The sequence below is a fragment of the Corvus brachyrhynchos genome, unplaced genomic scaffold (assembly GCF_000691975.1).
Source record: "Corvus brachyrhynchos isolate BGI_N302 unplaced genomic scaffold, ASM69197v1 scaffold131, whole genome shotgun sequence".
NCBI classification, from domain to species: domain Eukaryota; kingdom Metazoa; phylum Chordata; class Aves; order Passeriformes; family Corvidae; genus Corvus; species Corvus brachyrhynchos.
Window position 1 is genome coordinate 1192116 of NW_008236438.1, and position 15195 is coordinate 1207310.

The 15195-nt window shown below is 38.2% G+C and overlaps 1 protein-coding gene across 1 annotated transcript; it reads right to left on the reverse strand.

Moving 5' to 3' along the window:
* Positions 1-1120: 1120 nt before the first annotated feature.
* Positions 1121-15189, reverse strand: PPWD1 (peptidylprolyl isomerase domain and WD repeat containing 1). Its single transcript, XM_008643551.2, has 11 exons — positions 15161-15189; positions 13580-13682; positions 12907-13007; positions 11555-11675; positions 9148-9595; positions 8392-8582; positions 7697-7886; positions 6526-6711; positions 3599-3655; positions 2845-3027; positions 1121-1842 (listed from the first exon to the last, which is right to left on the reverse strand). The coding sequence occupies exons 2-11, from the start codon at positions 13633-13635 to the stop codon at positions 1699-1701; spliced, it is 1677 nt and encodes a 558-aa protein (XP_008641773.1). The 5' UTR covers positions 13636-13682; positions 15161-15189; the 3' UTR covers positions 1121-1698.
* Between the last annotated feature and the right edge of the window lie 6 nt (positions 15190-15195).

Genomic DNA, 15195 nt, shown 5'->3' on the forward strand with positions numbered 1-15195 from the left:
GAGTTACATCCAGCTGGTGGCTGCTCACAGGTGGTGTTTTGCAGGGCTCAGTATTGGAACCAGCACTGTTTAATACCTTTATTGATGATCAGGTGCACCCTCAGTTAAGTTTGTGCACAGCACCAAGCTGGGTGGGAGTGCTGATCTGCTGGAGGGCAGGAAGGCTCTGCAGAGGGATCTGGACAGGCTGGATCATGGGCTGAGGCCGATGGTGTGAGGTTCAACAAGGCCCAGTGCCGGGTCCTGCTCTTGGGTCACAACAACCCCAGACAGCACCACAGGATGGGGCAGAGTGGTTGGACATTTCCCAGTGGAAAGGGGCTTGGGCGTGCTGGTGACAGCGACTGAACATGAGCCAGGGTGTGCCCAGGTGGCCAAGAGGGCAAATGGCATCCTGGCCTGGATCAGCAATGGTGTGGCCAGCAGGACCAGGGTAGGGATTGTCCCCCTGTACTTGGCAGTGGTGAGGCCACACCTCAAATCCTGTGTTCAGTTTTGGGCCAGAAGGACACTGAGGTGCTGGAGCAAGTTCAGAGAAGGGCGCTGGGGAAGGGTCTGGAGCACAAGTCCTGAGAGGAGCAGCTGAGGAGAAAAGGAGGCTCAGGGGAGACCTCTTACTCTCTACAACTGCCTGAAAGGAGGCAGTAGCCAGGTGGGGGTTGGTCTCCCAGCTAACTAATGACAGGACAAGAGGAAATGGCCTCAGATTACCACTGGACATTAGGAAAACCTTCTTCACTGAAATGGGGTCAGGTATTGGAAGAGAGTGCCCAGAGAAGTGGTGGAGTCACCATCTCTGGAAGTGTTCAAAAAACATATGGATACGTGGAGACATGGTTTAATGGTGAAGATGGTGGTGGTGCTGGGTCAATGCCTGGACTTACCGACCTTATCAGGTTTCTTCACCCTTAATGATGCTATGATTCTGTTCTGTAACTCTGTCAGGAACAGCTGACACAAAGCTTCGCTCAGATGATTATCACAGTTTAAAATAAATTAAGTATTTCAGTAGAAGCAGTAATGTTTGTAGGACTTTGGCTAAAAAATTAAGCCAGAAAAAAAGACTCACTAGGCTAAAATAAAAAGAAAGCAAACACTGAAAGAAAGAAATCACTGGAAATACCAAACAAATTGCAGAGGACTTTATACATTGGCATTTTAAGAGCTGATCATTGCTCTTGGACATAGAAAACATCTACACAACAATTTTTAAAGAACAGAGGTAGATTACACTGTTTGCTTTTCATAGCAAACAGTATCAAAACTTATATCAAAAATTAGATTATGTACAAAGGATTGAGAAGTTTACTCAACTTAGTATTTCTGACCTTTTCCTTTGTCAAAGATTTCAGTACTGTGAAACATTAATCAAATATGGAAGATGCAAGTAAATGTGAAAACGTTACAAACACTATCATGGGACATCGTGGGGGTTTTTATCTTTAATTTTGCAAAGAAGAGATGCAAGAAAGACAGTACACTTTCTAAGAAACATGCAGATGTTTTTACTTTAAAATACAAAGTTACCAGAAATACAGAATTAGGGCACTTTAGGTACATTAAAAATAGTAGAACTGGTGATCGCTCTGTCCTGGTACTTACTGTATCTAGGAGCTATCAAAAATGTTTCCTAAGTCCATTTCTGGGTCCAACATGCTCAGGTTTTTTCTGCTTGAGCTGGAACCTTCAATGCCTGCCTTACTTCACTGTTATATTAATGATGCTGATATCCTCATAGGGTTTGTCGGTTTTGGGATTGACTTTGACATTTGAGATTCTCTGAACAACTTCCATTCCTTTAGTCACCCGTCCAAACACACTGTGCTTGTTGTCAAGCCATGGCTGTTTGAGAGCACAGAAGGAGAAAAAAGCATATTAAAATAGAAAGCAGCATGTAGATTAGGTACCAAAACAAAAGAGAGTAACTGTAGATGGATATATTTCATATGTCCAGACTATGGAAGGTAACACTGTGTAAATATTAGCATGCAAGTAAATATTAGAATGCAGCTAACACATACTCAAATGCATTTGAACTTACTTTTTCAACTGCTTTCTTAAAGTACTACAGAGATCACATTCTACCAGTGCAGTTGCATGGTATAGTTTATTTTAAAGTGTATTCTCAGTTCACAGAAATGTTATTTTCAGTCTTATTTCATGGTATTTTCACAGAGCAATTTTAAGCGCCAGTACAGAATAACACCTAATTCAATATTCATATAGTATGCCCAATTTGAATACAGGCCCTGATACAACTTAATAAACCTCAGAACTATGGTGTTTTTTTAGAAAAAGGACACATGGCTTTGACGTGCTATAAGAATTCAGTGGTTTTAAGTGTTACCTTTAAGGATTTGGTTTTTATCTCTTAGATTCACATACCAAAATTTCCATTGTTGGTTCTGAAATTACACACAGATCAAATGAAATTTTCAAACCTGAACACTGGCTTTGTATAGCTACAATTAGGCAATACTAGGGAGACATGCTGGCACCATATCCAAACCCCAATCAATCTAAGCAATACCTAGGTTTCCATCAAGTTTAAACCACTATTATTAATATAAGATACTCTAATAATACATAACTGCAAACATGCCTAGGAATTTTATACCACCCTCACTCCATTTAAAGGCATAAGGCCTCTTGATCACAAGTGATAAAGAAGTATTTCTGTCTCTTAACAGACAGGCTCAGTGAAGCCTACACAGTACACATTTTGTGCATCATTTATTTGCAAAATAAGTACTAATGTGTTCCTTTTTCCATGAGAAAAAAACTTGATTTTTTAATATCGAGGTAGCCTCTCAGGCCTTAAATTGAGCTTTTAATATTACTTACGGTTGGCACTACTGTTATAAAAAACTGGGATCCATTGGTATTTGGCCCTGCATTAGCCATGCTGAGTGTGTATGGTCTGTCATGTCGTAAAGTTGAATGAAACTCATCTTCGAATTCTCCTCCCCAAATACTTTCGCCTCCCATTCCTGTACCAGTTGGGTCACCAGTCTGAATCATGAAACCCTGCACAGAAATGATACATTATCACATCATTGCACAGAATAAATAACCAGAAGTTTTATATGCTAGATGCCATTTTTTCAAACTTACCGCAAACCTTACAACAAAATGTGTTAAAAGTGGTGTGTAAGAAAGAAAACATTTAAGGCTTTTTTAAGTGTCTATCAAGTACTTGTGAAAAATCAAGTTTACTCACTACTCCTGCAAGTGAAGGACAGAAACCTGACTAACTCTACCTTTTGCAAATTCTTAGGCTCTATCACTTGATTCTGGTGCAACAGAAATAAGAAGCCTTACAAGAAAGGCCTTCTGACATGAAGCAAAGTTTTAATTCACAAGCAGAATAGCTGAACTGATCTTTCAATTTTCAGTTTTCTGCCACCTTATCAACTGCAGAACAACTACTACCACTTCAGTAAGTACTAAAGCTGCTTAGAGTTGTTCAGACTTTACAGGGAACTCTAAAGCCACTCCAACAATCCTGTGTGCAAAAGGGAAATGGAACTGTTAACAGAGGACTGACCATCAGAAAACATTACCTAAATTAACACAAGATTAACATGTTGCAAGTTACCTTGATGATACGGTGAATTATGTGTCCATTGCAGAAAACACAGGCTATGGTATTTGTCTGGTGAAAAGGCCATAAGGATTTCATCTGGGACTAAGACCCTGTTGTGCTGTGCAGTGTTTCAGCACTCTGTAGGAAGGGATTTCACCAAATAAGGTAAAAACAAATCTCCATGTCCTTAAACCCAGAGCTGAAAGGAAAAAGCTTGAGCAGTACAAAGCTGTGTGATTAAACACAGAGGCAGCAGTAGTGTTGATTATACAGGGATGTTCTAGCTGTAGCTGAGCAGGGCTCACACACTGTTGAGGCCTTTTCTGTACTTCATCCCACCCCAGCAGTGAGAAGGCTGGGGCCGTAGAAGGGGTTGAGAGGGGACCTGGCTGAGACAGCTGAACCCAGCTGACCACAGGGATGCTCCATTCCACATACAGGATCCTGTTCAGCACATAAAAGCCGAGGGAAAAAGCAGGGGACATGCACAGTAATGCTGATTTGCCCTCCCAAGTACCCACTACACGTGATAGAGCCCTGTTTTCTTGGAGATAGTACAACATCTGCCTGTCCATGTTCCTTGTTTTGCTTTGTTTGGGTGCATGGCTTTTGCTTTCCCTCTTAAACTTTCTGTACCTCAACTCACAAATATTCTCACTCTTACTCTTCCAGTGCTCTCCCATTCCACCAAGGAGGATGTGAGCAAGTGGTTCTGGGGGGCTTAGTTGCTGGCTAGGGTTAAACCATGGGAACCAGAAACCAAATCTGTCTCCCCAAGGCCTGGTTCAAGGCACCACTGACCCCAGCTTTCTACCTGCATTACTCGTTTCGTAGGTAAACTGTATTTGCTCCATAAGCAGAAAGTTGTTCATTCTTCTACCTCTACACTTCTTTTGGGATATACATGCAAAGGTATCAAGTGTTGCATGCAAGAAGTAAAAATGTAAAAATAAAAGTTTTGTTACTATAGAACTTGCAGTCAGTAGGATCAGTTATCCTTGTCTGAAACTACTCATCAGCATTGTTTGGTGAAGAGATGGAATCTTATTGTTGATGAATAAAAAGGCCGAATCATTTCACTTTTGTGATTTGATTTTTTACTTCTGATAAGTTATTACCAAAGTGAAATTTTTTTACAATGGCTCTTCTGCTATTATAAAAACAATTAGTAGCCAGAGAAGATCTACACTCACAGGTTCACACACACATTTTCCCAGTAAGGAGAAAATGGCCTAGTTGAGTCCACAGCTCTTGAGTTACTCTACTCTAACTGTGAAAAGGAACATTAGCTTGGGTTTTAGTAACACTCTAAGCTACCTTGTGAAAAAGGGCACCAGTGGCATAACTAATGGAATAAACAAGATTATAGTCCCAGTTCTTGCTGAGCAGTATGTAGTCATTCACAACCTTATTTCACAATAAAATGACCAAAGAATTAAGGGCATACAGAGCCATATCCTACATGCTCTTCTTTAAAGTTTCAATCACATTAAAGAGATTTTAAGTTAAAGCCCAGCTGGGAGAAAAATACTACAACAAGGACAAACCTAACAATAACCAACCCTGGTAATACTGTATTTAATTTAAAATTGCATACAAAACATTGCAGTGAAGCACCTTGCAATACTGTGCGTGCAGATATGACACACTAGCATGACAATTAAAAAAAAAAAAAGAAAAGAAATAATGTAGCTTGGCCTGTCACTCGCTGGCAAGAGCTGTACCATTACTGCAACTTGTATGTTATAATTATGAATTCCAGAAACTAGAGCCTGGAGACACTGATGAAGACTGCAGTAAAAGTCTGGTAGCCCTACAGAGTAGAACTGAGGTTGCTTTACCTGTGCTTAGGACCAAACATGAATTTGTTTTTGGAGAAGCATGGAGTACATCTGCATGACTTAGGTTTCTATGTATAGCAATATATTATATAAATTTGGTGTTAAATGACAGAATATTTGCAATTTTTGCATCACAAAGAGTTGATGACACACTGATTTCAGCAATTGTCATGCATAAAACTTTTCAAGTCTATGTCTGGTTTTGGACATACACAACACTAGTATTATATGCTGGTATAGATGTTGTATTGCTTTTAAAGGAGCTGCAATAACAAACTGTAGTACACTGGCCACATTTGGAAGTTGCAACTACTATTCTTCTGGCTTGCACAGATCTGCTGCCAAATCTACTGCAGCTGCCAACATTATCATTCTTTTTCAAGATTGATGCAAACAGCATTGCCTTAAAATACAGAGCTCATACAGAAGATTATCGTGACCTGTCCAAGAACAAAAGCTAAGAAAGGAAAAGCCTCCCTGAACCAATAACTAAATAAACCCAAATACAATTTCAAAAACTCCTGTACCCCAGACTATTATTTAGTCCTATTGGTTTTGGACATACACAACACTAGTATTATATGCTGGTATAGATGTTGTATTGCTTTTAAAGGAGCTGCAATAACAAACTGTAGTACACTGGCCACATTTGGAAGTTGCAACTACTATTCTTCTGGCTTGCACAGATCTGCTGCCAAATCTACTGCAGCTGCCAACATTATCATTCTTTTTCAAGATTGATGCAAACAGCATTGCCTTAAAATACAGAGCTCATACAGAAGATTATCGTGACCTGTCCAAGAACAAAAGCTAAGAAAGGAAAAGCCTCCCTGAACCAATAACTAAATAAACCCAAATACAATTTCAAAAACTCCTGTACCCCAGACTATTATTTAGTCCTATTTTTACCCTACTTTATTTGTGTTTGTCAAGAGTCACATTCCTACCTTGGTGTATTAAGAAACTGTCAGGAAATAAAGACAGTAGAAAAAGGGGAAGAAAATAATTATTTCTAGCATAAGGTAAGTCTTGGATACTGCAACCACAAGGGACAGAAGAAAGCAACAACACTGAATCAACAGAAAAAATAGCAAATACATACTCAACAGGAAAAAGCTTGATATGAATATCTCCCATGCTTGTGTGGATGATGGCACTGTCTGACACTCTTTTGGGACCTTCTGCCTGAGTGGCTGCCATGACCTCTTCTTTAGAAGGTTTCTCATTAAATACATCTCTGTCAGAATCTGCACTCTTCGTGTCTTCTGGTTCACGTTTAGTAAACTGAAGCACAAAAGAACAGAAGGTTAACTGCTTTTTTCTTTTTTCCTCTTAAAATATACACCCGACACATCAATGTCATTATTCAACCCGCTGAACACGCAATTCAATTTGAAATGTACAAAGACAATTCATAGTCTATCCTTGCATTTCCATGTTGTATTACCAGCATTTCCACAGTCATAAATTCCAGTAAAACTACATGCAAATCCAAGTAATTTTTTATTATCTGTTATCTTTAAATTCTCCCCTTTACAACAGGAGTTCGCACTCGTTCAGCATCTTTTCTTTAAAAAGAGGAGGAGTATACCAGGTTATTCTGCTATACTCAGACAAAATTGGCAGGTTTTATGCCAAAAGATTTAGTTGTGCTACATACTTAAAATAAATCCTCTTATTCCAATACTGCATTAATATAAGACTACAGAAAATCAGCAAATTTAAGGCATAACAGACAGGCCAATCTCTAACCTCTATGGCTATGACCTCTCAAATCAGTTACTAACCACTCTGATATGGCTTGTCTGTTTGGTTCTCTCACCTAAAAACCAAACTGTGAACAGGAAGATGACTCCTGTCGTTTCTTGTTGCCTATAATGTCCTTAGGGTTTTTAAGTCCTGACACTGGTCTGAAATTTTTTTCTACTGTATTTTTAATGCATACAGTTAATTATTGTTTCTTTATAAGATCTGGTTAGTTTTTTAAATGTTCTTACTTAATTTTTTTTTCAACTAGAACAAAAGGATATAATCTTCTTAGGGGAATAAAAATTTATGAAAAAATTACAACTGTTTCTTGGTAATGTATAGATAGTTCAAGATAAAAATTCTAGAATATACTTGCAATATAAAGGAACTCCTTTACATAAGCTGCATTTGCAACCGCTCAAGACAAAAAGTACTAGAAAGGCGCAAGGAGAGAAAAAAAAATGATGTAGAGAAAACATCAATACAAGAATGGAGCTATTTAAATAGAAACGGCACACACCATGTAAAACCTATTTTTTTTAAAAGCTGTGCAGATTACTGTTGGATCTGCCTGAACATTCTGGAGAACAGGATTTTCAGATGCCTTCATCTCTATAGTGATCGCAGCACGATGTTTCTTTGCTACTCCTTGGAACAAAGCCAGTTGCATCATTCTGATGTTCTCTTGTTTTCCCAAGATACGAATACACCTGAAGTACAAGATGTAAAGAGGTGTAACTGTCAGCTGCTCACAGAGAATGTCTCATTTCTGTTAGACCCAAAGCAAAATTCCAAAATCCTCTCAAAATCATTACTTATGATTACTTAGAATCATTATTTATGATGTTTCTCTATTCAAAATTGTTACCTTAATATACCAGTCAGCCTCTTTACGTAATAAAATCCCAACTAAATGATCCACTTTTACTTAATGTTATCTCATCCAGTTAGCCAGAGGCTAATTAATTAATTACACATTTTTAATACATACATGCTTGCCCATGTTTTCTCCTCATCTGACTAAGCTTTAATCTGCAATGACTCTTTACAAAGAATGGGAGTACCTTCTCTACAGTCTAATGTAAGGCTCTCAAATAACAACACAAAAAGATTAGACACCTCCACAGGTATATCAAGCTTTAAATATGCTACAAATTTGACTGAATAAAGACTTTAAAACAGAAACTTATCTCAGTATGTGTCACTGGAACTTACCTGTTAGTTTCTACATTTATGACCTTAATGCCCAACATTGTTCCATAGAGAACGAAGTGTCCAGTTTCATCAAAAATTATATTAATTAGTCTTACTGCATCCACTTTCTCCAGCTCACGCTCAACTGCCATACGTCGGCCAAACTCCATGTCAGGCAGTTGTTGTCTCATCTGCTGAAGTTCAGTAAACATCTACAAAAAAAAACCCCAGCACTACTATATTAACATATTTTAAACTTTTTATCCTGTAAAACACTGATTCACATGATTAGAAAACACCGAATTCAAGTGAGATTACTCCACTCAAACTTAACTGAAGGATTTAAATAAATACAAGTAATACTCTCTTTATTTTAATGACACAATAGGCATGTTGTAAGACTATGCTTAGGCATATGAAAGTGCATAGTTGTCTAACAAATTCCTTAGAAGATGACAAATTTAATTCATTAGTATTATGTTACTTGAAATGGGCATTTTCCATAATTGCTTTCAGGTAATCTAGCAGCATGAAAATACAGATGAAAATCAACAACTCTGTTTCACTACGTAGGTAACAAACATCAGTAAGTATTCATTTTGGGGCAAAGCAATCTAAGAGACAAGCAAGAGAACACAGAAGGCCTTTTTTGCAAGAAAAATATAGGAAGGAAGCTTGCCTTTAGAAATAAATGATAGCTTAGGTGAATGTGCTGGCAAACAAATTCAAGTAAGTAGAGAAAACATTTCAAAGGAAGACAAACAAGACAAAACTCACACTCAGAGATTCATCAAAGACTCTCATGAGCTTTCCTGTCAGAAAACGAAAAATTCTAACTTTTCTGTCAGACCCAAGAGTGGCCATTTTCTTGCCATCAGGTGAAAAACTTATACTGGATGGGTAAGCCTTGCATTTAGCAAATTCATATAGATCAGTATCTGTTTTGTACTCCCAGTTCACATTCTTGGGAAATTTATATTCATGAGGAGTACCAGTCCAGTACTCAATCATTCCAGACTTGTCAGAAGACACAACGACTTTGTAGACAGGGTTCAAGCGTATCTGAGTAAGCGGGGACATATGGAGTTTATCAAAAACATGAAGTGGCTGGGTATTTCCTCGTCCATCATATATGAATATTTTTCCTGTGCTTTTCTCAGATGTTGCAACAGAAGATATGGCATCTCCAGGGCAATATACCCATTCACACTGGCCAGGGTGGTAGCTGCAACAAAGAGTTGAAAGAAAAAAAAAAATTAACATAAGGAATGATTTTAATTAGGCAAGAGTCAAGTTATGCGGTAAACTTGAAATCAAACATCAGAAGTAAATTTTAAACTTTATTTACTAGTTTTGCTAATACATATCTTGCTAATATTCAGCATATTATAGACAAGCTTTACCAAGCATTACCACTCAGTGGATAACTACCAATTTCTGTTGCTTCCATATTGTTTTATAAAGAGGCTGTGATAGCCAAAGTAGCAAGCAGGTAAAAAGGAGGAATAAGGCTGGAAATCCAGACAAAAAGCCCAAGTGGCATTAATAGTACTCAACTTATATGAGTCAATACCATTTCTCTTCCATCTGTTAAGTGAGTAATGACTCAGTAGAAATGAAAACAACTGCATCTCTGCCATACATTTATGGGAAAGTTCAACTAGATCTTGCCAGAAAAAAACCCACAAAACAACAAAAACCCCAAGAACTGATATAAAGAAAATTAAGACAATCCCCCTATACTCAATAAGGGTTGTGAATGCATTTAATAAAGAACTAATTTGCTACTTGCAAAAGTGTACTCTACAAACAAAACAAGCCAGAGATACAGTCAATAATGTAAGTTATGTCTGTTTTAAAGCCTGTAAGCAAAGATTCTGAAAAACAGAACTCAAATGAAACAGGAAACATCAAGAAAATTATACAGTCTCCATAGGAAACTCAGGTTTAGTTCCTTTCGCAAATCAAACTAACAGATGCTGAAGGACTGATGATATTCTGACATTATGACAGACACTAATAATTTGGATTTTCAGTGTCTGTCGGCAAAGAGAAACAAACAGTCTCTGGTTCATTAGAAAGAATACAATCAAATAAATAAATATGAAATCTCTGCAGGAATAGCCAAACTTCTCCAGATCACTGGTGGAACCATAAAGCACGGGGATTTGAAAAGAAACACACTGTACAGATTAGTTAGAACTGGAAACCTCTGCCGATCAGGGCTGTTTTTTTGAGTATTATTTTATTTTTTCTATGATTTTACCAATTAGGTAGTAACAGTACAGGGCTGCTAAGTCAAAAATACCAGCAAAACCGAAAGATTAAGCCTAAATGGAATTTTTCCAGAACAGACAGCCAAGAGGGAAAAAATTTCTATAGGTGAAGTACATTATCTGGAGGATGATACTAAAACTACAACTAGCAAAGCAGATAGCATAAGCTTTTATTAGATGTTCCTATGTAAAAGCTATTTTCCCTACCTTTATACTTCTATTCAGCTTCAAAATTAACCAGTACACAGTAGACTATGAAGAAGATGTTTTCCAATTCTAAAAGGCTTATGGAGAAATCAGTATTTCTACTGTTCATGATGCAGCATTCATTGATCCTCCAGCCTTTCAAATCCGCTCTTTTAACAGTGTGGGGATTGTTTTTCCCTGGTATTGTTACAATTCCAGTAACATCCATTCCTATTTCTCCCAGATCCTTTAGCTACATACTGAGTAAGGACAGAAATGCTACAAGATTGAAGAAAGCAACAAAATTGCTTCTAGCAGAAGGAAATTGTGTTCATGAAAACAAATAAGACAATACAACAGGCCAAATCCCTTCTCTAATGGAACTATGAGTGGACTGTAATTTTTAAATTCAGTACCAAACAACAGAAAGAAATTATGCCTAAATATTTGAAGAAACACCACATCTTTCTGCATAATATTTATTAACAGCAGGGAAGCGCCTTTCCTACTCATCTCTTCTACTGCTGCAGTCGTAATTTTTCCTATTAGTCAGGTGGTCCCTAGCCATTGAAATCATTTCAGACAATGCAATTTACTCAGCTTCATCTGACTGGGGCATGGGGGAAGGGGAATAACTCAAGAACCTCATGTTATTGACTTACCTCTTAGCAAAACAACCCCCACTTAAAATCTCGAACACTTCCAAGAAGCAAGTAACTTACCCAAGTTTCAGCATGTTGATCATGTCAAAGTTGACTACATCAAACACCTTCATTGCTTTGTCATCTCCAACGGAACAGAATAATGCCCCCTCTGAACTAACAGCAATACTCTCAATAACACCTGTGAATTAAGTTGAGATACTATTAAGAAATGGGAAAGGACATCCTTAATTTCAGTATTACACAGGGAGAACCCACAGAGGTTTAAACCTGTTTCCCAACTGTTTTGTCACCTTTTTCAGTTAAAACCTGACTTCAATAAAAAATTATTTAAAAAAAAAAAGTTCACAAAACAATACTTTATACCCTATCAGTATTTAGACTCAGGTATGTGATAATGAACAATTTACCATAAACATAAGTAAAAGATTACAGTAGCAATTAGTTCAGTTCAAAATGTTGATTTTAGAAAACTGAGAACACTATGATGGGGTAAACACCATGTGCTCCTCAGCTTGCATCTCTCAACAGGGTAAAAGCAGCAGAACTCTGTAGACTATTATACCCATGATACTGAAAATTACTCTGCAATTGAGCCTTCCATAAATTTCTCACAATGCTGATTTTCACATGGTAGATTTTGTTCTCACATTTTGCTTCTGTATATAATAAGAACCTGATAGCTAAGATCAACAACCTACTTTAGTATGTCTTGTAACTCTAAAAGGAATATACTTTTTCTACCTATTATTAAATATTTTCCTTATTGTAACATTGTGGCATATCAAACTGGACTTTTTTCCTTCAGGCATATCATAATATCTAATACCATTGAGAACCTCATTTTCTGTCCAGCCTATTTAATCCTTAGTAGTGTTGAAGAGCTTTGTGTACTTATTAGTTCAGGAAATTGGGTTAAAAAAAAAAGTTTTTCCTAATTGCAATTCAGCTGATAATTACAACAATAATGCAGAATTTACTCTACAGTTACAATAACTCTAGATGAAAATAATCACTTTTTTTCCATACTGCCAGGGGGAAAAAAAAAAAGTAAGGCATTGAGGTACCCTTATTTAAAGCAACATATTTTTAAACTTCTCTGGATTTTATGAACCATGTTATGCACTTTGTTCACTTATGTCCCAGATATTCTCCCCACAGGCAGGGCATAAGGGTGTAGTGGATCCGCACAAGCAGAGTCCCACATGCTTCATTCTCATCCTATCCCTGCTGGAGCTTAGGTGCAAAATATAACAGGACAGAGGAATAAATGGAAGATAGGTAAACATCATTTAATCTTTGACTGCACTAAAGGAATCCCAAAATCTCTCTATTTGCACTCTCTTCAAACAACAAAGAGCAAGGGGGAGGAAAAAGGGAGGTCTTTTAGAGAAGCAAGAGCAACTTCTCACCCAGGTGACTTCGGAAGTGTTTAACAAACTCAATCCCTTCTTCTATTTTCTTCCAGAATTTTACATGTCCATCGTGACTGGCTGTTATGATAAAATCTGTCCTAAAATTATAACAGAAAAATAAAAACAAGTAAACAGATACATACATTATGCGCTTTCCCACTGGGCACTAATTTGCACTATGATTAACACTGTACAGAAAATGAAATCTCAAGAAATTACTGTGACAGTTTGTCTGAATAGGTACTATAACTCCTGGAAAAAAACAGGTATTTTGGTGCATTTGGATTAATTTATGAAAAATCACCGCCTAAACTGAGAAAACATATAACTCTATCCTTTTTGAATATGTATATGTAACTCCTATTTTAATTGTGTGTGTGTGATCTCAGCAGTTCTGGTGAATGGTACTTTTTCAGAGGCAGTCAGTCGATCTTATTCTTAAAATGCACATTTTAACAAGGATTTTAAGACCCTCCTTTAGTCTATACAAAAAATTTTTATCTTGCTTCTAGGTAAGCCACATAGCTTTTAAAAAACCCCCCACCACCCTTATCATACCACCTCAGGACATTGTAACTTTCCATTATAAAGTGTCTACAATGAAAACTTGTTAGCATATACAAAAATACATCCCTGACGAAGAAATACAATGGAAAACAAAAATACTTACTTAGTACATGCTACGTGTGTAATAACATCTCTGTGCATGTAACTGCGTTCATACATCGAAGCTGATGGTAGATTTTCAAGATAAACGTGTTCAAATTCAAGAACTACACAGAATAAAAAGAAAAATCTGAAATTTTTTTTCATAAAGGTACATCTAGTTTCTGTTCTCTTTTACTTATCCTGGTATTGCTTACTCATATTTTAGTCAAAAATATGCGGGATTTTGTGCAAACCTAATTAAAGGGCTTTTAACTCTAGCTTTGCACTGAGACTTACACATTTTCCATGGACTAAAGCCACTCAAATGCTGCTTTAACTCATATAGTTCTCTCCTTTTAAAGCAACTGTCACCTTAATTGTCTTAATGGTAAAAAAACCCCAAAAAACAAAGTCAACAGTTTTTAAGTTACTGCCAGAAAACAGAAGACCACCTGAACCTCATTTCATTCTAAACCCACAGGTACCCCTGTTGTTTTTACAAGATTTGTGGTCCCACACAAGTCTTGTAGTCTAAATTCTAACTGCTGGTACCCATGCTGGTACCCACCTACTTAATTGTTTAACTGGCTGACCTAAAATAATCTGATTTTGAGCTTTGTCTCTGATTTTTAGATCCTACTCATTAACAGCTGGGCAATGGCATTTTTTACTGAACCTGCAGGTTTACATCTGCTGAACGTTGTCAAAGTCATATTTACTTTACAGTGATACCCAGACAGCTAAGAGTTGCTGCACAGAGCAATACCACATGCCAAAATACAGCCTAGAGGCTTCTACTGCTCATCCAGCTTAGGGCAGTGATCTGAAAGACGGATTAATTCCACAGCCGTAAACAGCACAGCTTCAGCCTGCACAGCAGGGCTCTTAGCCTGAAAGTTTCCTCCAGAGGAAACAAAAGCCACAGAATCATAGAATGTTAAGGAGCTAGAATAAGCCTTAAATACCATCTAGTCCCAAGCCGCCTCCTACTAGATCAAATTGCTCAAAGCCTTATTCAACGTGGCTTTGAACACTGCCAGGGTTGGGGCACCCAAAATACCGCTGAGCAACCTGCGCCAGTACCTCACCACTCTTCCAGTAAAGTATTATTTTCCCTATAGCTAACGTCAATTTCCCCTCTCTGTCTGCACCCATTACTCCTTGTGCTGTCACTACAGTGCCTGCCGAAGAGTCCCTCTCCGGCTTCCTTGTAAGCTCCTATAGACACTGGAAGGTTGCTATGAGTTCTCCGTGTAACCTTCTCTTCTCTAGGCTGAACAGCCCCAACTTTCTCAGCACTTGAGACCCTCGCCCTGTAATTCCGCACCCGAGGGGATCCCTCACAGCGCGATCATTTTACATGCGAAACACCGATTCAGGATACGGTCTGCTCTCACCCCGTGGCCCTTTCTCAGCACTTGAGACCCTCGCCCTGTAATTCCGCACCCGAGGGGATCCCTCACAGCGCGATCATTTTACATGCGAAACACCGATTCAGGATACGGTCTGCTCTCACCCCGTGGCCACTCCCGCCCGGCGGGGCCTGGAGGCGATCTCACCGCCCCGGACCCCATTCGGGGCAGCGCTCCGCTCCTCCCCTTACCTCTCCTCTTCTTCGCCTGCGCGGCCTCCCCCCGC

Bases quoted from the DNA above. Each gene is read 5' to 3' on its own strand.
- PPWD1 (XM_008643551.2), bottom strand. From the start codon at position 13,635: ATGTATGAACGCAGTTACATGCACAGAGATGTTATTACACACGTAGCA. The intron at 11,676-12,906 runs GTGAGAAGTTGC...CTTAATTCACAG, and splicing joins ACACTTCCGAAGTCACCTGG to GTGTTATTGAGAGTATTGCT. The intron at 8,583-9,147 runs GTGAGTTTTGTC...TTTTTTTTGTAG, and splicing joins TCTTTGATGAATCTCTGAGT to ATGTTTACTGAACTTCAGCA.